This window comes from Aptenodytes patagonicus, chromosome 18 (assembly GCF_965638725.1).
Source record: "Aptenodytes patagonicus chromosome 18, bAptPat1.pri.cur, whole genome shotgun sequence".
Classification (NCBI taxonomy): Eukaryota; Metazoa; Chordata; class Aves; order Sphenisciformes; family Spheniscidae; genus Aptenodytes; species Aptenodytes patagonicus.
The window spans coordinates 13,486,522-13,511,771 of record NC_134966.1 but is presented as its reverse complement, the minus strand read 5'-3'; the positions used below and the strand labels follow the sequence as shown (position 1 = coordinate 13,511,771).

Sequence of the window (25,250 nt, the reverse complement as noted above, 5' to 3'; positions counted from 1 at the left end):
TTAAGGAACGTTACCTTTAATACTAATGACTGTAGTTATATTTTTTTGTACATAGGTTGAAAACTGTCTATAGCCTTTTGCATTATTTGAATCAGTTGAGAAATACTGATTTTTTTTTTTTTAATTGAAAACAAACTAATTTTACATTTTCCAGAAGAAGTAATACCATCTGCATTGATCTTTGGTATCATTAAATGACTCATGGCTCTGCTACAAATTCCTGTGTCTTTTAAGAAGAAATACTTCTAACAAGTCACAGTTCCAGTGCTACAGCTGGTGTGTTTTCTTATCCTGCCTCTGTGATTATAATGAGTTACAGTGTTAATGCCAATGCAGCTCTCCACCTGGGAGATGCTGTCCCAAGCCATCTTTTAATAGGCACCACTAAGCACAGCTGTATTTTTTTATCCACCAAGTACTTCAGAGATACAAATAACCAAAAATCAATTCATTCCTTCTTCAGGTAGTTTACAGGTTCATTGTACTAGCTAAAACATATATGAAGATGGGAAAAGAAAAAGAGAGAAAGCTGGAAATTGGTATATTAGCTTTCTGATTTCTTCATGGTCACTTCCTAGGCCTTGAATAATGCCATTTCATAGTTATAGGCATGTAAAAGAGCTATCTTCTCACTGTGCCTCAGCTCTCACATCTTACAAAGTTGCAGTAGAGACTTTACCTGAGGAACCCAATTCTTAACCAGCACTTGATCACCGTGGACTCTTCAAAGGTACCATGTCTCAGTTCACAAATGAAATGCATTTACCTTTGCACAGTACATAAAAGGGCTGTTCTCCTAAATCTCTGTAAGATGTAAACTTCCCATGGAAGTGATTTTAACGTGACCTTTAAATGATATCCTCTGCCTCTCCATGATATGGGTAGCTCTCCACTGTCTCTCCTTATAACCGAGGTTTCACTTTTGAGCTTACAGTACGGTTTGATATAGCACCTTGTTAACATTCATGACTAATGATGAGTTATATCTCCACAGTGTTGTATCCCTGATGAGGGATTCTCTGGGAAGGTTTCCTTGAAGGGGCACCCGACAGTGATAAATGAGGGCAACATCCATGGGAACATTCACACTGTTCCCATAAGCACGTAGGACAGAGTGGACTGAAGTCTGAATCACCTTTCGTGGATCAACTATCATTTTCTTGGGATTGATTACATCTTTCCTGTCAGGCTCTCTGTGAACATGCTGTAATATGTTAACACCTGGCACAGTATTCCAGGATGAAATGTTGAACATGTGACTAGATATGGTTTCTGGGAAGATATGGTTCTCAAAGAGGAAAATGCCAGTCCCTGGGTTTTGCTCCTGAAGACTGCTCATCATTGATTTCCAGTCTGGGTGCTTAAGGGGAAGAATTATTTCATCAGCATCATTAAGAACCACAAACTTGCTTCTCTGCATGTTACGGTATATACAGTCATTTAGAGCTGCGATTTGTCCATAGTAGCCAATGTGTGTTCCATCTTGCATGAAGTGCCATTTAGAAGAAACCTTGAGGTGTGAGTTTATTGGCCAGGGAATTATCTCTACAGATCCTTCTTCCACATAAAACTTCAAGACTTTCTCCATCAGATGGCTGCAGTTGTTCTTATAGATCACCACTTTCTGTACCCCAAGAATCTTGTACATTTCCATACTCTGTATAAACTGCAAAACGTTGTTGTAATTTCCAAACATGGCAGAGATGCATACAGTGAAGTCAACAGAAAAGGTCTCAGCCTTGCGGTTTTTAATTTCAAACCTTGGCAGCTGGTCAATATTTCCATGTGGAGACTGATGAATTGATACATGTGTTGGATCACAGTTTTCGGGTTCCAAACAAACTATATCTGCTGCACCATAAGGAAATCCAAATCTATCTGAGTGAACATCAATTTTTGCTTTTGATACATATATCTTTCCATCGGGTGGACAGCAGAACCAGCAGTATAGTTGTTTTACATCTTCATGATGAACAATCCCAATCACACGAGTGACTTTGCTTTCTCTGTCATCAAAGTATGGGGATATAATAAAAGTTCTGTTATCTTTTAATGCTGTTATTGTGCTACTGGTAGTTTTCCCTCTACATCTGCTACCTTCTTGAATTATTTTTGGCAGGTGAGAAAGTCTCTGTAACCTAAGATAAGAAAGTGTGACCATTGAAGTTAGAGTAATAATGCACACAGCAGCAGCAAAGTAAGATTTTTTCCCACCACACAACATTTTGAATGTATCTAAACGTGGATGCAAATTTCTTTGTCCTTGCAGTTTATGCTGCCGCATCTGCAGAAAGGAAAATATGTAGTATGAGATTATATTGACTCATGATCATTGCTCAAGAATTTCACAAACAAGATGGGGGGCAAATCTCTATCACTGTGCACTGACTTAATCAGAGACCCAGCTACTGTGCTTTTATGAAAAATCAATCACAGAACACACCTTTAATGGGATGGATGATACTCTGAATGCCTCTGTGTCAGGTGTGTGGAACATTTTCTGTACATTGAGGGTTCTGTGAGATGATATGATAGAGGTCTACATACAGGAGAACAAGGAGCCTTTATTCATTATTTTCTTTAATCCAAATTTTAGAACATCCAATTAAATAATTAGGCAGTAATTTTTAAAGCAAAACAAAAGCTTTTTTTTCCCCCCTACATGTATATATAAATTTTACACCAAAAAAACCCTCAACTGGACTTCTCACAGACAAGTTAGGGGCAGACATAGAAATTAAATGTATACAGAATTAATCAAGTTCATAAAAAACATGGCAACTGGGGATTGCACATGATGGTCCAGATACAATCTCTAATGTATAAATTCCCTAACTTGCAGTTCACCACCAATGAGACAATACATACAGAGGAAGGTCAATTCATACAATTCAGCAGAAGACAGGCGAAATCTATGGGGGTATAAAACTTATTCTCAGTTATCAGCTTTACCCTACTTAGCACTGTGCAAGGCAGAGCTTGCAGGGAAGGTTGCCTCATATTATGCTTGCTAGATATCTGGGCTTCCTCACACTGCATTAATGCTGGCTCAGCTCCTGGCATGGTTTGGGCGTCAGGTCTTAAACTCTTGCTGCTGCTGCAGGAATAGATAGGCATCCCTGACTACCTGTATGGCCAAAGTCTTCAGCGGCACTCATGCTAGTAAGTATTAATGCCTGACAGGGAGCTCATGATACTCTCAAGCAGTAATTTCTGCAAGTGGAGCTCAGATTAAAGTTTCCTCTACAAATTCATCTTTAGGCATCCAGATATGATCCATATACAGTAAGGTGACAGCAAGTCTCTTCAAAGGCCTGCTTGTATCACAGGGATTCTTGGAAGAAGAGTGCCCCAGATTAATCAAATTCATGTTAGATCAGAAAACTGGACTGGTAGAAGAGAGTATCCCTGACTGCCAGCAAGAAGTGTGGGGTAAAATGCCAAGATGGAATAAACTGATTCTATTGCACAAGATGAAGAAAATGTTTCTAGTAGGCATGTCATTGCTGCATAAAGCCAGCTGCTGAGAAAAACCATCATACCGTTAAAAGACTCAGATTTCTAAGTATATATTTTATAGCTAAAACAGGTAGCAATGTCATAGGTGTAGCAGATATTGGAATATTCTCATATTTCTTGTCCTTTCATTTACTTCTCAAGACACTTAATAAAATCACTTGCTTAAGTACTTAGTAATCTAAGTATCTTCAGAGAGTATGCACATGCTAAATATCTAACAATATTTTTTCCAAAGCATATTACTCAGTCTATTCTAAAATGATAATTAAACCTAATATTTCATACTTGTTTTCTGCATGTCACACATTGTGTAGAGCTATTTTGAGAGCCTCTATCTTGATACTGTTCTGTGATGGAACAGAAAACTTGCATTTTCAAATAAAAGTAAGAAAGATACAAAACTAGAAAGAACCTAAATCCATAGTTTTGATCCAGATATCACACTCAGCAGTTTCATAACTTTGGAAGTGCCTAAATTCACTGGTAACTTCACTGCTTGGCTTGAAAAATTCCCCTAGGGTCTGGCTTTCTGCTTAAACACAGTATTTTCCAGCCAGTAAAATCTAGCTTCTGAATACAGCAATCTAGCTTCTGAATCTCAACTGAGTTTAGGCAAAAAATAAATTGCCCACGCCTTCAGAATAATGTGCAATATTTTCACAACTGCTCTTTCCTGAAAAAGCAGAGTAAGGAAAACTATGGTCGCAACATTCCCCTTAAAATGCCCCATTTGCCAAGGCTGATATGATTTATAGCAGCCTTTCCTAGTTGCCAAGGAATTGCTTTACAGACCAGAACAGTCATAGGGCACCAGAAATCTCACATCACACTAGGCACTAGGCACACAAAGCAGAACAGCAGACAGCACTGACTCTTCTGTCTCTGAAATGGAGAGTTCCCCCCAGAAGTCCTTACAATTTAGAGCAGAACTGCAAATACATGGTAAGAGCCTGCTACAGTCATACAACTTTCTGCTGGAGATTTGTGACTGAGAACAACTCAAATTTTGTAAGTCTTTTTATTAAACATTCTAAAGTGAGACAAAAAGTTTCCCCCGAGCATTCTTATTCCCAGGTTGTTATATATTTTAGCATTGTTACAACATAAAGTAGGTCACATTTAACATTTTTTCCTCAGTCTCATCTATTTATGACTTAAAATATTGTTCAGTCTTATAGAATAAATAGTTTTACTAAAGAAATATCAAAACATGTCAACATTAAATAATACAACTAATTTATTACCTGTTATGTCTTCTGCTTTTGCTGGCTATAAATAATGAACAATAAAAAAAAATATATCTTTTCAACTGTGTTTTGAACAATGAATATCAGAAAGGAAAAAGTACCTTTTAAAGCAGATGGCTGTGTGAAGTTCTGTTCAGTCCTCCATTTATTTTTTGCTAAGGTATAATCTACAAATTGTTTATTCTGACCAGATACAAATTTAAATATTTTTAAGATAAATTGCAAGAATTGTTCAATACTGAACAATACTGAGAAAAAAAAATGCTGGTACAATACCTAAGACACTTGTTGACACATTTTATTTCAGATGGTTGATGTTCTTTAATGTCAGGAACAGCAGCCACACCTACCAGAAGAACAAGTTTTCCTTCTCTTGAGCAAAGCATACAGTTGCCTCCCAAGAACTTAATCTAAATTACAAATGTGAGTGTGGAGTTGTTGAAGCAAATCAAACCTAGGCGCTCGGGTGATTTTTTTAAGGCTACTGAAGTTTCCTTCTGGAAATTAATCCTGCATGTTGATATATCCGCAGTTCACACACATACTTAAAGAGAACTAGAAAAATATACTATATATCTGTATTTCTTGGGCAATAATTTTTTAGTAACATACTATAGGCCTAATTAAAATAGGTAAATTTTAGATTCTGATGAGGAACTGTGAGAGAGATCTGAAACAACAGCAAGTTCTAGAAGCAGAGAAAAAGAGCAAAACATAGAACTCAAGACACACCAGAACACAGAATCTTAAAGAAAAGAAATACGTAATTATTTGAGGAGTGAAATTCATAGTTTTCCCAACACGTGACTCATGAATTTTGATCCCCTGAAATTAACAGCACAGATAGGTAGTCAGAAAATATATAGTCAGATTAATTAGGAACATTACATTTATATTTCCTCACTATAGAGAGTACTTGGCAAATTTTAACTTCAAAAATGTTTCCAGCATATTTAAAAGAGTTTATTTTATAATAACAATAATAACAACAATAATTCATTCTGGTTTTGTGTCTTTTAATTCCAATTACTATTGAGGTATAACATGATACAAATTATGCAGACTTGTTTTAATACTAAATCTAGCTAATGGTATCAATGGCTACTTTGTACCACTTTGTTCTTTTTCTGTATTCCCCTTAATAGTAAAGTGCCTTTATTTCTCCCTATTGCATATGCAGTCATATCACCTCCTAGTCTTCATATTTGCTACTTTTTCATCAAACAAGACAGGCTGTTCTAATACCATCTCATAAAAAACACTCTTCCTTGACCAGTTGCTTCTGTGCAGTTGGCCCAGTTTCAATTAATCTCTAGCACAGGAGACCAGAAATCTCTGTTCCTCGTCCATTCGCACATGACAGTGATAAGCCCTCATCATTGCTGGAAATTTTCTTTCTTAATGTACGCTAGGATCATATTTTTTGCAGATGCATCACATTGCACAGATACATCTGAGCTTGTCATCAGCCGAAGATTAACACATCTACTCAGTCTTTCAGCCAAGTGCAGTTACACAATATGTTTTCTTCTACAGCAAGGTCATAATAAAGAACTCTTGTCCCAGTTAGAATCATAGAATCATTGAATGGTTTGGGTTGGACAGGACCTTTAAAGATCATCTAGTTCCACCCCCCCCGGGGAGGGGGGGGGGGGGGGAGGGCAGGGACATCTTTCACTAGATCAGGTTGCTCAAATTAATCACATTTCTCCTTATTTCTTTTGTCATAGTCCTTCTAAAATCTACTCTAAAACCTTGTATGTGACCAAGATTGCACTTACAAACTTGTGTGTACTTAAATCATCTTTTTCCCCCCCCCTTCCTCAACCAAGGAACCACTCATGCTTTCTTTTGCCACATTGTAACACTATGCTCACAACACATTAATTAAACACCCATTATAGGTTCTTCAATAGCTTGTCTATTTTCTTAGAATTTTGGAATGGAAATTATTCAGTATCACCTTCCAACTGGAATGTTGTTTTTACCTTTGCTGTACCACTTCTATTTTCAGACCTTCTTTTCCATCATCTTTCCTTAGACCTCCACAATTAGCATTGTCCTTACTAAAAGGTGGAACAAAGTGCTAATTTAGTTCAGAGCCATTCCTAGATCATTATTAATCTCCCCCATGTTCTCTGCATTGTGGCTTTCCTTTGTAATTTGTTTTCTTTGCATTGAGACAGCTGAAGACCTTTTATGCTGCTCATTTCAGTATCTTCGCAATGTCTACATTGAATTTAATTTTTGATAACTCTCAGCTTATTACTTTATCTCCCGATCTAGGGTGAGGATAAGGGGCAATTGACAAGAGGTGACTGCAAAGTTTCAGTTGATAATATACAGTATTAGATTCAGTAGTATAGGAACAATAAACAGCCTAATCCTTGGGTTATCCAGGGTCTAACTAAAAAGGGACCACTAACAAATAGCCTTATTAATTTATTATTTTTGGAAAAAGTTATTCTCTATTCTCTGCTTTATGTTTTTTGCCAAAAGTGACAACACAAACCACTGGTGCTTAAATAGAAATAAAAATGCCAAAGACTAACAATCATTTACTATCTTTATCTAGATTGTCTGTTGCTAATCTTTTGATAGCTTGTATTTTTCAGAAAGACTCTTTGAAACACCAATGTCCTTCCTCTCTTATATGATCCAAAGTCAGAAGCATATTGTTTGAAGGATTAAACTGAGGGCAGTATTATTCCACTATTCATAAAATATTGCTCTAAAGAAATTAAGCTGGCCATTTCTATTCTAAATACAAAGAAGGTAAGCCAGACCAATATACAGTGTTGCCATATACTTAATTTGTGCCATTAGAACGGGCAAACCACACATTTCCCTGTACACTCAAACTTCTCCGTTATAATCTGCTGTGCATCCCTAAGCCAAATTTCTCCTATTGTAAACAATTAGACTTTGTGTCCTTTGAAAAGAAATAGATCAGGAGAAATAAAAATTGCATAACATTTAAAAGATTGTTATTTCAACTTTTTGTCTTTCACACTGTACTTTTTTTAGCTGCGACAGAGTTAATTTTCTTCATAGTAGCTCGTCAGGTGCTGCGTTTCAGATTTGTGACCAAAGCAGTGTTTAAAACACACATGTTTTAACTGTTGTGGAACAGTGCTTACACAGCGCCAAGGCCGTCTCTGTTTCTCATGCTGCTCCTCCCCTCCCCGTCCCAGGAGCAGGGGGGCACAAGAAGCTGGGAGGGGGCACAGCCAGGACAGCTGACCCCAACTGACCAAAGGGATATTCCACACCATATGACGTCATGCTCAGCAATAAAAGCTGCGGGAACAAAGAAACACGCGTCATTATGGCATTTGTCTTCCCAAGTCACTGTTACGCGTGATGGAGCTCTGCTTTCCTGGAGATGGCTGGACACCTGCCTGCCGATGGGAAGGAGTGAATGAATTCCTTATTTAGCTTTGCTTGCGCACCTATTAAACTGTCTTTATCTCAACCCATGAGTTTTCTCACTTTTACCCTTCCGATTCTCTCCCCCATCCCACCGGGGGGGGGGAGCGAGCGAGCGCCTGTGTGGGGCTTAGCCACCTACCAGGGTTAACCCACAAGACACGCTGAAACCACTCTTTCGAGGAGTTATGCATTCTTTAAATCTAAAATTAAATTCCAGGCTTGGAGTGCATTCAGACGGAGACTTCAAAAAATTGGGTTGTACAATTAATATATACCTTTAACTTACCGTTAAGCAGTTAGCACCAGTACCGAAAAATAATGCTACAGCTGACCACCGTCTTATTTGCTATTTCTTGAGTGGAAATAAAATCCCGAGCCTGCCGAGCCTCTTCTGCAAGTGATGCCAGTTACGGGATCCTGAGCAGGAGCCGCAGCCCGAGACCCTCCTTGGTCCCAGCAGTTTGACCAGACGAATACGCCAACAGCAGCGCGCCTCTCCCCGCTCCCCCCGGTCCTCCGTCCCGCGGGTTCGCCTTTCCCGGCGCGGGGGGAGGGCAGCGGGGCAGCGATGCGTCCGTCGCCGGAGCCCCGTGCAAGCACAACTGCGAAAGCGGCGCGGCGCGAGGCTGGGCCGGCGCTACCGGAGCCCTCGTGCTCCCTCCCCGCCTCCCTCTACATCACCGAAACCGGCAGCCGCCAGACTACCCCCCTGCCGGCTACGCCAGGCTCTCTGCTGCGGCGGCCCGGGGAAAGGCGGGGACGCTCGATCCTGTCACCTGCCGCCCGGAAAGGCGGCGGCGGCTGTCCGCGGGAGAGCGAGCGGCGTGGGGAGACCCTGCGGGCCCCCGCCCGGGCCGTGCGTCTGGAAGGGCCCCTGCCCCCCGCCGATCCGGGTGGAGCTGTTCGCACACACCCACGCACTGCTCGCCCGCAGCTGGGGTCTCGGCGCACCGGGCCGTTCGGGTGCCGCCCCATGCGGCTCGCTGCGCACGGCGCCGGTACCGGCGGTCCGCGAGCGCCACCGGGCAGTGGCTCCGCCAGAGCGCGGCCCCAGTAAGCCGTCCGGCGAACAGCGGGGAGTCGGCCGGGGCCGGCGGGAAGCCCGCGGCGAGCCACGCTCCCCGGGACCGGCCGCTCTCCCAGAGTGCGCGGCCGCGGCCCTCCCCGCCGCTCAGGCCGCGCCAGGCGAATGCCGGTCGCTCCCGCCACCGTCGCAGGTTCCCCAGGGCATTTGCCGGGGAGGCCCCGCGCAAGACCGCGAGGTGGGGCGGCGCGGCGGCCGGTCCCGGGACGCTGACGCGGGCGGGGCCGTGTCGCAAGCCAGCGGCGGGGCGGGGCGGGGCGCGGAGCCGCCGATCTGCTCCGGTGGGCCAGCGGAGCCGCTCGGGGAGCAGGGCGTGCCCACCCCGCGCCTGAGCCGCGCCCCGACGACTCCGGGAGCGCCGTTCACCCTGGCCAACGTGCCGTGTCCCGGGGAGAGCCCCCCGCACACGGCATCCCGGGAAGGAATAGCGCAGACAGCGCAGTAGGGCCGTACCTTGCTGGGGGAGGTCCCTGGATTCGACCCCAACGTTTAACTGTCAGTTCGTCTAATTAACTTGTCTAAAATGGAGAAACGCAAGCAAGCCGTTATGTTTTCAAAATGCAAATCAATTTAAAAACAAGTAAAGGGAAATTTGATAATTACATAATGATAAAATCCAGTCGTTTACACCTGTACTTTTACTTTTTAGAGACAGCCATTGCTAGTTGAATCATTCCTACAACAAAATAGTGTTGGCATTTGGAAGAGTTCTATGGTGGGATTTTTTCTCGTGGTGAAGGCCATAAATTACAGACCTTCATTCCCGTGAGTAATAGATGATCTTAAATATACAGTGCATTTATTGTTGGGGAAAACATAGCATTAAATGCCTATTGCAACATCTTTACATTTCATTGCTGCACTTAAAATTGTAGAATACCCAACAGAGTTAACTTTCAGAGCCAAAGATGTATAATGTATCTCCAAAGGGATGTATCCCTGGTGAGAGGTATGTCACACCAATTTCCTGCAAAGACATGTAACAACAATGTCATCAGGCTCTTCCCAACCATATGCAAACATCTCTAGAAAACAGTGGACTGAGGCCTCAACCATCCTTCTTGGATCAAATAATTTTTTTTGGTTTTGAAAATCTCTTCCCTGGATATTTTGATTCAGTTCACAAATGAAATGCATTTACCTTTGCACAGTACATAAAAGGGCTGTTCTCCTAAATCTCTGTAAGATGTAAACTTCCCATGGAAGTGATTTTAACGTGACCTTTAAATGATATCCTCTGCCTCTCCATGATATGGGTAGCTCTCCACTGTCTCTCCTTATAACCGAGGTTTCACTTTTGAGCTTACAGTACGGTTTGATATAGCACCTTGTTAACATTCATGACTAATGATGAGTTATATCTCCACAGTGTTGTATCCCTGATGAGGGATTCTCTGGGAAGGTTTCCTTGAAGGGGCACCCGACAGTGATAAATGAGGGCAACATCCATGGGAACATTCACACTGTTCCCATAAGCACGTAGGACAGAGTGGACTGAAGTCTGAATCACCTTTCGTGGATCAACTATCATTTTCTTGGGATTAAAAACATCTTTCCTGTCAGGCTCTCTGTGAACATGCTGTAATATGTTAACACCTGGCACAGTATTCCAGGATGAAATGTTGAACATGTGACTAGATATGGTTTCTGGGAAGATATGGTTCTCAAAGAGGAAAATGCCAGTCCCTGGGTTTTGCTCCTGAAGACTGCTCATCATTGATTTCCAGTCTGGGTGCTTAAGGGGAAGAATTATTTCATCAGCATCATTAAGAACCACAAACTTGCTTCTCTGCATGTTACGGTATATACAGTCATTTAGAGCTGTGATTTGTCCATAGTAGCCAATGTCTTTTGCATCCATAGAAAAGTGCCATTTAGAAGAAACCTTGAGGTGTGAGTTTATTGGCCAGGGAATTATCTCTACAGATCCTTCTTCCACATAAAACTTCAAGACTTTCTCCATCAGATGGCTGCAGTTGTTCTTATAGATCACCACTTTCTGTACCCCAAGAATCTTGTACATTTCCATACTCTGTATAAACTGCAAAACGTTGTTGTAATTTCCAAACATGGCAGAGATGCATACAGTGAAGTCAACAGAAAAGGTCTCAGCCTTGCGGTTTTTAATTTCAAACCTTGGCAGCTGGTCAATATTTCCATGTGGAGACTGATGAATTGATACATGTGTTGGATCACAGTTTTCGGGTTCCAAACAAACTATATCTGCTGCACCATAAGGAAATCCAAATCTATCTGAGTGAACATCAATTTTTGCTTTTGATACATATATCTTTCCATCGGGTGGACAGCAGAACCAGCAGTATAGTTGTTTTACATCTTCATGATGAACAATCCCAATCACACGAGTGACTTTGCTTTCTCTGTCATCAAAGTATGGGGATATAATAAAAGTTCTGTTATCTTTTAATGCTGTTATTGCATTTTGAGCAGGTTTTCCCCTACAAAGCTGACCTGCTGGACTGGCAGTTGTTGCCTGGGGGAAGAATTTTCTAGTTATGTTATTCTGTAGCTGAAGATCTTTCCAGGAGCAGATTAAAATGCTTCCAAAAAAAATACATGCAACACCACCACAAATATGTTTTTTTCCACAGTGTAACATTGCTGAATTTCACAATTTGGAACGTAACAGACCTTTACACTCAGTCTTCTATTCACTTTCTCTAAAATAAAACAAACACACAAAAAAGCACTCTTTCAGTGATTTGCCAAAAAGAAGTAATATGTTTTGTATTGAACTGTATTCTCTTAAACACACTAGTTACTGTTTTGATACTTCAAACTTTAGTATGAAGACCTGACTTTTTGTACAGGTTTGGAAAAAATGTAGAGATCTCTTACACCTCCTCATTCCGAACTTTATTATATTTTACTCTACAATTGGGCCCAGTGCAACAGTTTCAGCTATTTTGGTATACAGTAATGGTGATATAGTGTAATTTGAATCACTTTGAGGCCTGGAAGAAATTTTATGTTAGTGAAAACCCACATTCTTTATCTTTTGCTATTCTGAGAAGCTTGTAAAACTAGAGTTATCCTTTCCCCTCTTCTTCCTAAAAAAAGGTGCTGTGAACACAAATTCAAACGGCATTCCTTTGTGTTGGGTAGGAGTAGTCCTGTCACAGTCTCTCAGTGTCCTGATTCCCAAGTCACAAAGAAAATGTTTCCAGAGCCTAGTGTATTTTCAGAGCCTAGTAGGATCCTATGGTATTCAACACTATGTAGGAAAAGAGGTTTGAAAAGAATGACCTTTACAGTTGTTCAGGTGGCTGAGATTACCTTAAATGTAAATTGCTTTTGCCACTAAAGGTGCCAAGTCTCAGACCACAGTTCTAAATCAGCAGTTGATTTCAGTAGGACTTTGTGTGAATATTGTGACCCTTCATTGGGACCACATGCACTACTGAACTTTTTAACCTTGCCATGGAAACTTCAAGTTATCCAAGATGTTACCAAATCAGACTACAAAGTGAAGATTTTCAGTACACAATCACAGCTCAATATTTACACATGCTTAAACCATCAAGCAGATGGAAGGCAAGTTAAGACAAAACCAAACTAAACCAAACCTTGCTTTATTCTATGAGAAGCCATGAGGACGTGATATAATATGACACATCACAACAATGCATCAGAAAAATTAACCATTGTCTGTACCATTCATAGGTGTTCTGTCCTCTTTTGTATGCACTCAATCTCAGCTGAATAACAGCCGCTTTCTAATTATGCACAAAAGTGCCACTTTAGTTGCAGCTCTATTCTGACTTCAGAGTACTAGGTTTGAAGAACATGATGAAAGCACTGCTGCCTGGTGTAATTTGCAAATCCAAGATGTACCTCAACTGTTCTTTTTCATTTTTTGACCTCAAAAAACATAAGAAGTTATTTTGAATGATGTGTAATGACCCATTCTCTAAAGTTAAAATCTTGTGTTGCTCTCTGCAAATTGTCATGTAAGTTGTACATCTTCCACTTTCATGCAAGTGTTGGTATTCACCAATTTTAAGATTACACCGCATGTGCAGAATAGTTTTCCTAATATGCTCACAAAGTTTAAAGTTACTCAGTTCTGCAGAAGATGTCTCCTCATCTGCTTTAAATACTTCTAGTATTGCCTCCTCAATTAACCAATAAAATCCAAATATGCATTTTGTCATTAGCTCACTAGTAGCTAAGCAGGACCTTGCAAGTGATATTTGCATAGAAAAGATGACAATATATATAAAAGTAGGGCTGCATCATCAGTTATCAGCTTGCACCAAAGTTCTTCAAATACTTATTGTTATTCCTATTTTTGGATTGGAAATCACTTACAATTACTAACATGCTGTCTATTAGAAAACTAAGAGAAAGAATATTTTAGAGTGAGGTGTTCTTTTTCATAAGAGTATTAACAGGGAAGTGGGGTTGAAAAATGCTTACAGCAAACTTCAGGGAAAGAAAAAAACCACAAAAGAAAAAGAAGCCAACAACAACATGGAAAAATAGTCAGTTCAAGTTCTAGTTCTTGTTTTTTATCCACAATTGTTTTTATTCTCCCCCCCCCCCCTTTTTTTTTCTCTCTCTCCCCCCACTTTGGAGGTGGGATTTAGCTGTCAGTGTTCTCTTGGAAGAAATCAACAGAATTCTTCACAGAGATGGGAATAGGTCTGAAGATTGAGAGGCATGTAACAAGGACAGAGGACAGGAGCTTCAATGAAGTTGTGAAAGTAGAGTAGTTTATGGGTCCAATCTTACCATCTAAGAGAACAACAAAGTGACTGAGGAAAGTAGAGAAAATCAAAGAATCCTGATATAAACTTTTCAGGGGAGGATGATTTACAGCATAAGAGATGGGACAAATTTACTAAAGGGTGAGATGAAACAAAGCACTGATAAAATTCCTCATCATTAATGTCTGTCACGTTTATTTACAGAAATACAGGGTCCTTTTTTTTTTTTTTTTATACAGATGCTAAGTGCAAAAATCATTACACTGTTCTGGTGAAATATGTTTTCAACTGTCAGTCTTACACCAGGCAGCAATATGCCTTAAAAATTTCCTATTAAATTAGGCTTGGGAAATTTACATGAAAATTTCATTTTTAAGATTTAAGAAATATTAGAAAACTAGTAGTCTCTTCCTGCAATAAAGACCTAATGTTAAAATCCACTCATGGCAAGTACTCTCATTTATCCCCTCTTCCTTTTGGAACACCACTACTTTCTAGCCAATGTAAAAAGAGAGCAATTCCTGTCCGTCTGCACAGAAGTCTCCATCTTAGTTTTATGTGCAAGTTACACAAAGCAGGAAGTTCACTCAAATGTTCCTTTGCATCATGTCTCCTAGGTGAAACATTCTGTTGTCCATTTTTAACTACGTGCAAACAAACTTTTGATATCATTTCTCTTCACAAATTTTGTATGCATATGTTACCCAATTTGGGCAATGCAAATTCATCCTAACAGCTTATTTTTAGACTAACAACAATGAGTAGTACCGTCCTTTGTTCAAATGAACATGTCGGCAAAGCCTCACTTCATGGAAGATGACATTCCAATGTTGAGCAAATGACTGGTATTTCACCATGTCTGATACCACTATGGTCTCTGTTACTGAAGAAAATATTTTGTGTGCTCTGAAACTGAAAAATATCCCTCCTCTTTAAAAAAGGAGTTTTAAAATATATTAGCAACTCTGGACCCTCTCTGCCTGTTTAGGTTTATACCACTCTGCAGTACAGAGATGAAACCGGTAGAGAACGTTTTACTGCAAGGTATGTTATACCAACAAAGTTCAAGAAACTTAGTCATACAACCAATAAGACCCTTGCTTTTAGTAACTGTTTTAGTGAAGCTTATAAAACACTGTCACCCATTTTGCCTGGAATAGACAACACCTCAGCATTTTTCAGTTGTTACGTAAAAAGAAAATAATGGAGTCCTTGTTTGTTATGTGCAGTCTTGATATTTCACCAGAACGTGCAAAATCATGCCCTCCTGAACGTAAGAGGAATCAAACGATAGTTTATTTACTCACAGTTTCAAGCCTCTTTGTCTAGCACTTCATGCTTTCCAGTGCTCCAATTCTGCCTTACGCTCCCACTGAAATGAGAGACCTTGCAACCTTGCTTGTTCCCCAACATCTGCTTCCTCTACAATTATACTAGTTCTTTGGACCGTCTGTGGGAAATCCCGTGACTTCGTTAGCTTCCTGTACGGCAAATCAGTTTGCTTTCTGTCATTTTCTCACATAAACAACTTTGAGTTAATTGAATGATACATTCTTCAATTGATGTTTATACCATCTCAGCCTCTCAACAGTCATATTTGTTAACTGGGAGAATGATAGATGACCATTTTCTTCTATTTATGGTGTCTGTGTGTATGTTCTTGGAGATTTATCTAGATCAGGTTTTAAATACTTTCCATTAGATCAGCTGTATCCTAATGTGTTTCAACAGTCTAATCTTAAATAGCCCACTGTGTTTTTCAGAGGAGCTTTTGGGTAAGGTTAGTCCTCTGTTAAGATTATCTCTTCCACTTTATAGACATGAAATCAACACAGCAATTGTGTGCACAGTTGTGAGACCAGGAAATAAAACTTAGTATTTAATCACGTCATGGTTTAACCTCAGCCAACAACTGAGCCACACACAGCCACTCGCTCACTCCCCCTGCCCCAGTGGGATGGGGGAGAGAATCGGAAGAGTAAAAGTGAGAAAACTCATGGGTTGAGATAAGAACAGTTTAATAATTGAAATAAAATAAAGTAAAATAGTAATAGTAAGAATAATAATAGAATATACAAAGCAAGTGATGCACAATGCAATTGCTCACCACCTGCCGACCAATGCCCAGCCAGTCCCCGAGCAGCGGCCCCCCCGGCCAGCTTTCCCCCAGTTTATGTACTGAGCATGATGTCCCATGGTATGGAATATTCCGTTGGCCAGTTTGGGTCAGCTGTCCTGGCTGTGCCCCTCCCAGCTTCTTGTGCACCTGGCAGGGCATGAGAAGCTGAAAAGTCCTTGACGAGTGTAAGCACTACTTAGCAACAATGAAAACATCAGTGTGTTATCACATTATTCTCATACTAAGTCCAAAATACAGCACTATACCTGCTGCTAGGAAGAAAATTAACTCTATCCCTGCCAAAACCAAGAGAGTATCCACCCCTTATTCTATACCATCTACATCATGCCCAGGTCCCCACACTTTCCAATACATTCACATTAATCACCACCACTTTTCCTGTCTTTTGTTTTGCTTGCATGTGCAGCTTTTGCTTTACCTATTAAACTGTCTTTATCTCAACCCACGAGTTTTCTCACTTTTACCCTTCCGATGCTCTCCCCCATCCCACCGGGGGGGGAGTGAGCGAGCGGCTGTGTAGGACTTAGTTGCCGGCTGGGGTTAAACCACAACACTACTCAATACTCAGTAGGGCTGAGGCTGTCATTCTGGTCCCAGAGATTGTTCAGGTGCTAGATACACAGACTGGAATAGCACAGTTTTAAGTGGTTAGCCTGTGTAATCCGGTGCATGTGAGTCGATGGAACCAAATTGCTAATTTCTGGAAAAAGTGTGGACTTAAAGTGTTTAGTTAGCAATGCAGTAAAATCTTCCCTGTATTCAGCTTGTTTTTACTGCTCAGCAGCATAAGCAATAAATGTCACTAAGAAACTATCACAATCTCTGAATTTCTCATTTACAGAAAATGAAGTTTTCAAAACCACACCAATAAATAACTTTTTTTCCCGGTTATCACTAAATGTATATGTTATAAGAGCTTTAGGTAAGGTTTTAAATTTTTTTGTTTGTTTTTTAAAAAAGGTTTAGAGTGAATAATACTACAGCTATCTAATATTAATTATAATCTTCAGTAGACTAACGTCAAGAGGGACCCCTCCCTAAAGGCACTACAGTCGTCTTGGTTTTTCCCTCCTGAGAAGATTCAGGTGGTTAAGCACTTGAGCAGCAAGAGCTGCAGTGTACACACAGTCACTTCTAGAGAACTTTCAGGCGAACACTGTAGCCACCTGACTGGAAATCTTAAAACAAGTCTCTTGGTTTTAGTGTGAGAACTAGAAAAGTCTGCACTAAGACAATTTTAACTAGCTGTCTGTGGCTTTTCTGTGCACAAGAAAGATTCATATTAAACAGAATTTTGTCAGTTAAATTTGTCTGCCAACTGTGTTTTCCTAATAATCAAATGTTAGTAATTTCCCTACACTAATAATTTGCATTTACGTAATTCAAAAGGAAATTAAATACTTGGCACTATCTTATCCACTCTGTTGTGTCTTATACTATCTTGCACTTCCTGTGTGTTTTATTTAATTGTACTAAAAGTTCTTTAGGTAATAATGACAATGGAATTTATAACACTAGTGGCACATTATTCTTTGGTGACTGCAACCAGTACATATGAACTAGAGAGGAAACCTTGGCAGAAACAAAAGTGAAATTAGTTTATACTTGTGTCGTACAAAATTATCAAGATGAATGAAGTAACACAGCTGGGCAGCAGCTTAATTCTCATCTTTTTCTCTGGTATTCTTTTTGCCTTTTATTTAAACAAAAAAGTGTGATTTTTCTTGCTAAACAACCTGTTTCAGAGGGTTAAGCAACCTCTTATTGCCATTCTGTCATTGTTTTCTCTTCCTGTACATAACAACAACCCACTCTTTCCTCATCCTATCTCCCCACACATCTGTTCTTGCAAAATCCTATGCCACTGTGCAGTTTTAGAAATGTTTAGTATTTTTGCTAGTGGGAAACACACGTTTCTGATTCCCTCCTCCTCAGTTTTTTTCTTTTTCCTTCAGAAAAGGCATAAACTGGGCCTAGAATTCAGAGCAGCTGTGGATGCCTCCATTTCTCAGTGTAGAGACAATCACACAGAACCTGTCAGAGAGCAGCGAGGGCTGGTGGCTCTGCAAGCGACAAGCAGCTGGCACCTGAGGGGGAGAGGACAGCTGGTGGGGTAGGGGCCTCAGCAGCCAGGGCCCAGTCCCTCAGTACCTGAGTGAGGCAAGCAGGGCTGGCCACACTCAGGACCACACCAGGGTCAACCCCCATCCAGACCACCCAGCAAGTCCATGGGATGAGACAGGTCTGAGGCCAAGCTGGGAAGCCAACCCACAGGTCAGATCAGGTCTGGTCCGGTGGCTGCTGGGCAGGTCCACAGGGACAAGGCAGGACCAAAGTCAAGCCAGGAAACCAGTCTGCTGGTCAGGGGCTGGATCCGCAGGGTCTATGGGGTATGGGCCTGAGCCTCCTTTGGCATAGCTCAGGCAGGGGCTGAGGGCCTAGAGTTGAGCTTAAATGGGCTCCTGGGCCCATGGGCAGGGGCGTGAGGGTCCCAGGTGGGGCTAGTCAGGGCCATTTGGGCAATTTGAACCCACAAGGCCCTGACAGAATGCTTTAAAAAGGTACTTCCTTTTTAACTGAGGTACAAGAACTCAACATATATGCTCATCATATAGGCCAGTTACTTAAAAAAAAAAAAACCAAACAAAACAACAAAAAATACCAAACCACCAACACCAAACCAAAAAATTATTAGAGAAAAAGTCTTTCACCTTTAAGACTTCACATTTACTTTCAGAGAACTGTACCACAACACCAGAGCAGCATCAATTTGCCCTGGGAACTATGGATTTTCCAAAGGGCTTGTGCTCATGCCTGGAGTTCTCTTCTCATTTTCTAAAGGCACTGTGTCACCTCATAGATGGAGGTGACTCCAAACTTCTATACTTACCTTTGACTTCCAGTTTCTTCAGTGAAATCTTCATTCTAGGAGGTCTCTTCTCCTGGCCCCTATCGTGATGTTAGGAGATTACTAAGCTGAAGGAAGAGTAGGAGTCAGCAAGCGGCGTGTCTCTCAGTCTGATCCTTTGTGACTTTGTAAATAACTGGCAGAAGGAACCAGGCCATTGTCAATTGGACTTTGTACCAATACGTCCCTCTTTCCTGGCACAGCTTTCCTTGGTGGCTACATTAATTGTTAATTAACTAGAGAGAGAGGAATGTTTGAACAGGTTAAAAAAACATCCTGAAATACACTGACAAGTTTCTAGTGTTTCTGTGGAAACGGAAAGTTCACTGAGCATTTCTGATTATTCTGCCTAGTAAAAGGTAAGAGAGAAGCAATGAAGTTCAAAGACAGGTAAGAAGGGAGACTAAAGGGCTCACTTAAAGACACAAAGGAATCACTTGGACCATTTACCTTAAAGCATAGGCAAAGAAATTAGCTCATGAGAAAGATTTACAAAATAATAACTGGAAGAAAAAAATAAAAAAACCCCAACAACAAAACCCCCCTTAAGGCCCTTTCTTCTCTCATTCCCCCTTTTCTCAGTTCAAAAATTCAGCAAATTTAAAAAGTTTTAAACTCAGACATAATCATCACTTGGTGATCTCTTTAGGGCTGCTGGAGCCCTATGCCCCTCATAGTGCATGCCAAGCTTGGCAGTTGGGCATAAGCCCGAGTGTGAATTGTGTTCACTGTCCGTGTGTGTGCCCCACATCACCTCTCCCTTTCCATAAATATATACAGGAAAAAACCCTTAAACATATTGCTTTAGCAGGCCACCATGCTAGAGACTTAAAATAATTGCAACCAGCAGTTTAAAGTCCTGTTATAAACTGCAAAATATACAAGTCACTGCAAAGTAACCTTAACCTACAGTGTGTTAAGACTCAGTGTGGATGTGTGTAACCAGAGAATATATATGGATATTGGAATTGTAATCTGCACAGCGTAAGCTTGCTACAGACCACATTCTTGTCTTGCAGTATACATATTTTCCTTACACTTTTAAATATGAGTGGATATATGGATGCTAAAGAGTAGAAAGGTCAAGCAAAGAAATCTGACCAAAAGCCATGCACACACCCACAAATTCTTTGCTTGTACAGTACATTCTTGCCTCCTTTCTTGTTTTGCCTTGCTGTTTCTGGTTTGTTTTTGTCCAATAGTTTTTTTGATATAACACCTGAACCACCTTGGAATGCTGCTATACATTATCTAAAACTCCTGCTACCATTACAAAACTTTACAGAACGCTTGACCACCATATACCTTTGAGATTAAGATACACTTTCATTAATAATTTATGTAACAAAGATAAATTATGAAAAAAATTCTTCAGTCTCCTGCAAAGCTTCAGATAGGCACCAGATAACAGGACAGGAGAGAATTATCCTGCAGTTTGAATAGTGCCTAATGGCAGGTACAGGATTTCTTGCTGCTTCTTAGAAGGCAGCTGAGCCCAGTCACTAGTGAAGATGCGCTATGAGACAACACCAGGCTTGCTTTTCACCCAGACACTGTTATTGTCCACATTCTAACAATGGGTACAGGACTTGCTGAACTTTTTTTTTTGAAGAACCGGAACAGGATTTCCATGATCTTCCACATGCGGTTATCACCAGCTGAAAACTTCTCAGGTTCCCAAGATTTAGTAAGTAAGTCAAGGACTGTGCTACCACTTTGCCATACTTTTGCACCAGAATTTGGGGTAAAAAAAAAAATCCTCGTCCAATAATAAAGCTCAATCTATGCAGCATAACACTCATTGAATGGTAAGGAAAAGAAACAGAGAAAAGCAAATTATTTTTTTGACCTTCAGCTCTGTAAGAAAACAAAATCAGTCCGGAAAAGAAAAATAAAAAAAAAAAAGAAGTACAAATACCAGCCTCTCTATGTTGTAAAGATTAAACAGAAGCAAAATCATCTAGGGAACCATCCACCATCAGAAATCTAAGTAACAGCAAAAATTAAATAAATCTCAAGAGACATGAATAAAATCACAAACATTTAATAGAACAAAATTCACACAAGCCCAAACTCGGTCTTCTCTAACTACTGAAACAACATTTCAGACACAGAAGAATTAGAGAAAAAAAAAAAAATCAGTTTGCAAACACCGTCATCTAGACTGCCTGTATATCATAGTGCTAAGGGGCTACAGTGAAGGTATATCTGTCCTGAAACAATTCATCATTGAGACCGAAACTCAGCAAGCTTACATAGCTGCAGGGGAAATTGCAAGATATCAGCATGCTGGTTTCAACCACCATTAGGATGATCCCAGTTTTATAGAGTGATCTTAAGTATTAACTGACAGCCTTGGCTTAATCCGCCATCATCTGAGTTCACTCTGGGTCATACATACTGTACCATAGCATCAATCTTTTTTTGTTTCCTACCTTTTATGATGTCACAGCATGCTATGTTGTCCTCACTCCAAAGTGAAACATTTGACTGAAACAAATGTGCTCCTGCCATACAGTAGCCATGAATCAGGGGTTGGTACAGAACTTGGTAGCTCTGACGTTAAAAGATCTCCCCCTTTCTTCGCCGCCTCAGAGCACATAGGGCAGCAAGACAGAGGCAGCTTGATCTCAAAAGATGTCTAAGGAACTGGATAGCCACATGTACTCCACAGGTGCTTCCCTTAATGGTTAATCAGCACATTTACTGTTTGGGAATTGCTAAACCTCCTCTTAACATTTCCCATTTTACTGCTAATTGAATGTAATTACCCCATTGGATTCACAGTCTTTTGCACCTCTGGAGATGGAGCATGACCATAGAAGATTACATGAGCATGGAATCAGGCTAGGTATTAAGACAAGAGCAGTGCCAAGGGCAGCCTCAGGTCAGGCTGAGAACAGTCTCTCCGCTACATGTAGGGCTTTTATTAACACTAGCAAGCTCCTGCCTCTAACCTTGGGGGAAGACAACTGCATTGTTCCCATGATAAAAAAATTCACAACAACTGTATGAATCTGCTCAACCTACTTTTTTAGAGGTGAATAACCACTATCCTCTTCTAGCTGGAGACTCCTCCAGAAACTTAATTACTGAAAGAGGATTTTAATTGCATGTTACCTTACTGTCTTTGTCATCTCATGTTAGTTCTTTAAAAATTAATTACAAATCTTAACTGTAATGCAAATATCCTTGTTTGTGTTGCTCTAGGACCCTCTCTCTGGTTGTGGAGGGATTCAGTACATGTGATGTTTCTGTAGAAAACAAATGATGTATGCAAAACAGTATACTAAATTAACTCTCAGATACAACATATAAGGTGCTCAGCTTCACACAGTGATCCAAAAAATGGCTCAAAAAATGGTGTTTTTAATGACTGACTAATAACTCAATAGCTGTGCTAAAATATGCTTTTACTCTGCCATCTGCACTCACCCTCAGGATCTGAAGGTCAAGTCAGTTACTTGTTAATCAGTAACTAGCTCCTCAGCAGTTACAAATGTACCCTCTTTGAGGCTGGTAGGTGAAATAAAAACTATTCCCTCCCTCTCTCCCAGTTGTTGAAAGAATTAAAACAATTGCACTACTAAACAATGCAGACAGGACTAGTTGGACTTCCAAGTATGCTGTACTTGAAAGCAGCAAAGAACATCTTGTAATCTAAAAGGAAGCGTGGGTTTTTTTTTTGAATCTTCACCTACTAATTTCTGCACCAGCTAGTTGCCCCTTCCCTTGCTTTCCTTTTTTTTTTGTCTCTTTGTCCCATGAAAGAGTATATTACCCTCTAAAAGACAAGGTATACATTCATTGTGTTCGTGTCAAACAGGTTCACATCAATAGTTTTGCATTATTACAAGAAATGGTAACCATTTTGCTACAACTAACTTCCAGTGTTTCCAGGGTTCTAGGGTGTTCCTATGTGTTCAAAAATTACATTTATCATTTTATTAAGACAGTGGTATCAATTAACAAATCATATGTAAAACAATTTATCTAGCTGGTTGTTTACTTTTTTATTCTGCAGAATTGGATAGACTTTTCTCTATACATACACTAGAACAAATCTATTTGTTTTCTGACCTTGCTTGTTTGCTTTATATTGTTACATCATGCTGCAAACCCAAAGCATGGATCATCTGAAGCAAGTAATCACTTGGAACACAGTCTACTCTTCCTTAAAGCTGAAAAGCTGATTTCTGGCAGTAAGAGCATGGCTGCGGACAAAGTCGAGAAATATAAAGGATACTTCCTCCAATTCATTGCTATCTGCGCTTTCTTATGCACAACTGTGTTTTAGTTGACGCAAAATGGGTGTTTTCATCCTTCCTAATATGCTTATCTGACTTGCTCTCACCTCTGAGGTCTACTGAGACATGTAAACTTTGACTTCTTTTTTCTTTACACTCCCCCTAAGGAAAGGTCTGGTATATTTTCAGAATTTGATAAACAAAAGTTCATAGTAATAGATCACAGCTATGGAAATACCACAACAACCATTACTGATTTCAGAAGAAAAATTAATGCAATTTACCAGTGCCACCACTTACATACCTAGCACAGCCTGACATCTAAAGTAGGAACAAACATTAAAGATTTCATTTTGTTTTTTCTCTCCCAGGTTACAACACAAGAGGCTTGGACATAATGAGCATTTAATGAGCTCTTCAGTACTCATCTTTGGGTGCTGTATCACAAAAGCCTGTTACCTTATAGTGAAATACTGCAATGCAGAAAGTAGTCCTCTTTCTCCCCTGCAATTTGCCTCTATAACAATAATAATGGCAATCTGGAATACAGTGATTGTTGCTTTTCCTTCCTAATGTGCTCACTTTGTTTATTTTCTATCCTGTTGCCTATAGGGAGGAGAGGAATTCCAATCAATTTTCCCATTTAAACTGATGCTATCAGTGAAAAGAACCATTTGGTAGATGTAAGAGACACTTATTGATGCTTCCTTTATAAAATATTTACAATGAAATGCTGGTCTTGACCCTGGAGGAAAATTGTATAGATCCAAGTGATTTCCAAGACCACAAAGTAATAAAAAAAATCTTGAAACAGTCTTCCTGTTTCTGGGGAATAACAGGAAAAGGAGTCCATTTCAGGAAAGGGATATGTGCTTTCTTTTTCAGCTCTAAAAGTAGCCATTTTATATGAGCTTGTTTTGCTCTCACCTTCACATTAGGTAACATTTAATTTCTCTCTCAGGCAACTGCTCATGAAATTATGTTTCTGCAGAAATTAAAGCACCTTCTTTGCCAGTCATAATGTGGAGCTTATTTAGCTTGAATGGGGAAATCACAGAATGGCTTGGGTTAGAAGGGACCTTTAAAGGTCATTTAGTCCAACCCCCCTGCCGTGGGCAGGGACATCTTCAACTAGATCAGGTTGCTCAGAGCCCCGTCCAAACTGACCTCGAATGTTTCCAGGGATCGGGCATCCACCACCTCCCTGGGCAACCTGTGCCAGTGTCTCACCACCCTCAGCATAAAACATTTCTTCCTTATGTCCAATCTAAACCTACCCTCTCTCGGTTTAAAACCGTTGCCCCTTGTCCTGTTGCTACAGGCCCTGCTAAAAAGTCTGCCACCATCTTATTTATAAGCCCCCTTTAAGTACTGACAGGCTGCAGTAAGGTCTCCCTGGAGCCTTCTCTTCTCTAGGCTGGACAACCCCAACTCTCTCAGCCTTTCTTCGTAGGAGAGGTGTTCCATCCCCCTGATCATTTTTGTGGCCCTCTTCTGGACCTGCTCCAACAGGTCCGTGTCTTTCTTGTGCTGAGGGCTCCAGAGCTGGACACAGTACTCCAGGTGGGGTCTCACCAGAGCAGAGTAGAGGGGCAGAATCACCTCCCTCAACCCCCTGGCCACACTTCTTTTGATGCAGCCCAGGATACAATTGGCCTTCTGGGCTGCGAGTGCACATTGCTGGCTCATGTCCAGCTTTTCATCCACCAGTACCCCCAAGTCCTCCTCGGCAGGGCTGCTCTCAATCCCTTCATCCCCCAGCCTGCATTGATACCAGGGGTTGCCCCGACCCAGGTGCAGGACCTTGCACTTGGCCTTGTTGAATCTCATGAGGTTCACATGGGCCCACTTCTCAAGCTTTTCCAGGTCCCTCTGAATGGCATCCCATCCCCTCAGGTGTGTCAACTGTACCACTCAGCTTGGTGTCATCTGCAAACTTGCTG

General features: G+C 40.7%; 2 protein-coding genes across 10 annotated transcripts; both read right to left on the bottom strand.

Annotated features, from left to right (window-relative positions):
• LOC143168818 (uncharacterized) lies at positions 1-9,047 on the bottom strand. Of its 8 annotated transcripts, none has more exons than XM_076355719.1 (4): positions 7,785-7,942; positions 6,755-6,832; positions 4,868-5,112; positions 1-2,284 (listed from the first exon to the last, which is right to left on the bottom strand). In XM_076355719.1, exon 4 carries the CDS (start codon positions 2,282-2,284, stop codon positions 929-931), a length of 1,356 nt encoding a protein of 451 aa, XP_076211834.1. In that variant the 5' UTR covers positions 4,868-5,112; positions 6,755-6,832; positions 7,785-7,942; the 3' UTR covers positions 1-928. The 8 variants fall into 8 exon arrangements, with proteins under 8 accessions (XP_076211834.1, XP_076211836.1, XP_076211830.1 ...); XM_076355721.1 differs by having other exon boundaries at positions 7,907-7,930; XM_076355715.1 differs by lacking the exons at positions 4,868-5,112; positions 6,755-6,832 and adding an exon at positions 8,485-9,047 and having other exon boundaries at positions 7,907-8,066.
• Positions 9,048-9,827: 780 nt separating this feature from the next.
• LOC143168728 (beta-1,4-galactosyltransferase galt-1-like) lies at positions 9,828-19,167 on the bottom strand. Of its 2 annotated transcripts, none has more exons than XM_076355475.1 (2): positions 19,043-19,167; positions 9,828-11,963 (listed from the first exon to the last, which is right to left on the bottom strand). In XM_076355475.1, the coding sequence occupies exon 2, from the start codon at positions 11,900-11,902 to the stop codon at positions 10,586-10,588; it is 1,317 nt and encodes a 438-aa protein (XP_076211590.1). In that variant the 5' UTR covers positions 11,903-11,963; positions 19,043-19,167; the 3' UTR covers positions 9,828-10,585. The 2 variants fall into 2 exon arrangements, with proteins under 2 accessions (XP_076211590.1, XP_076211589.1); XM_076355474.1 differs by lacking the exon at positions 19,043-19,167 and adding an exon at positions 15,320-15,414.
• Positions 19,168-25,250: the final 6,083 nt, after the last annotated feature.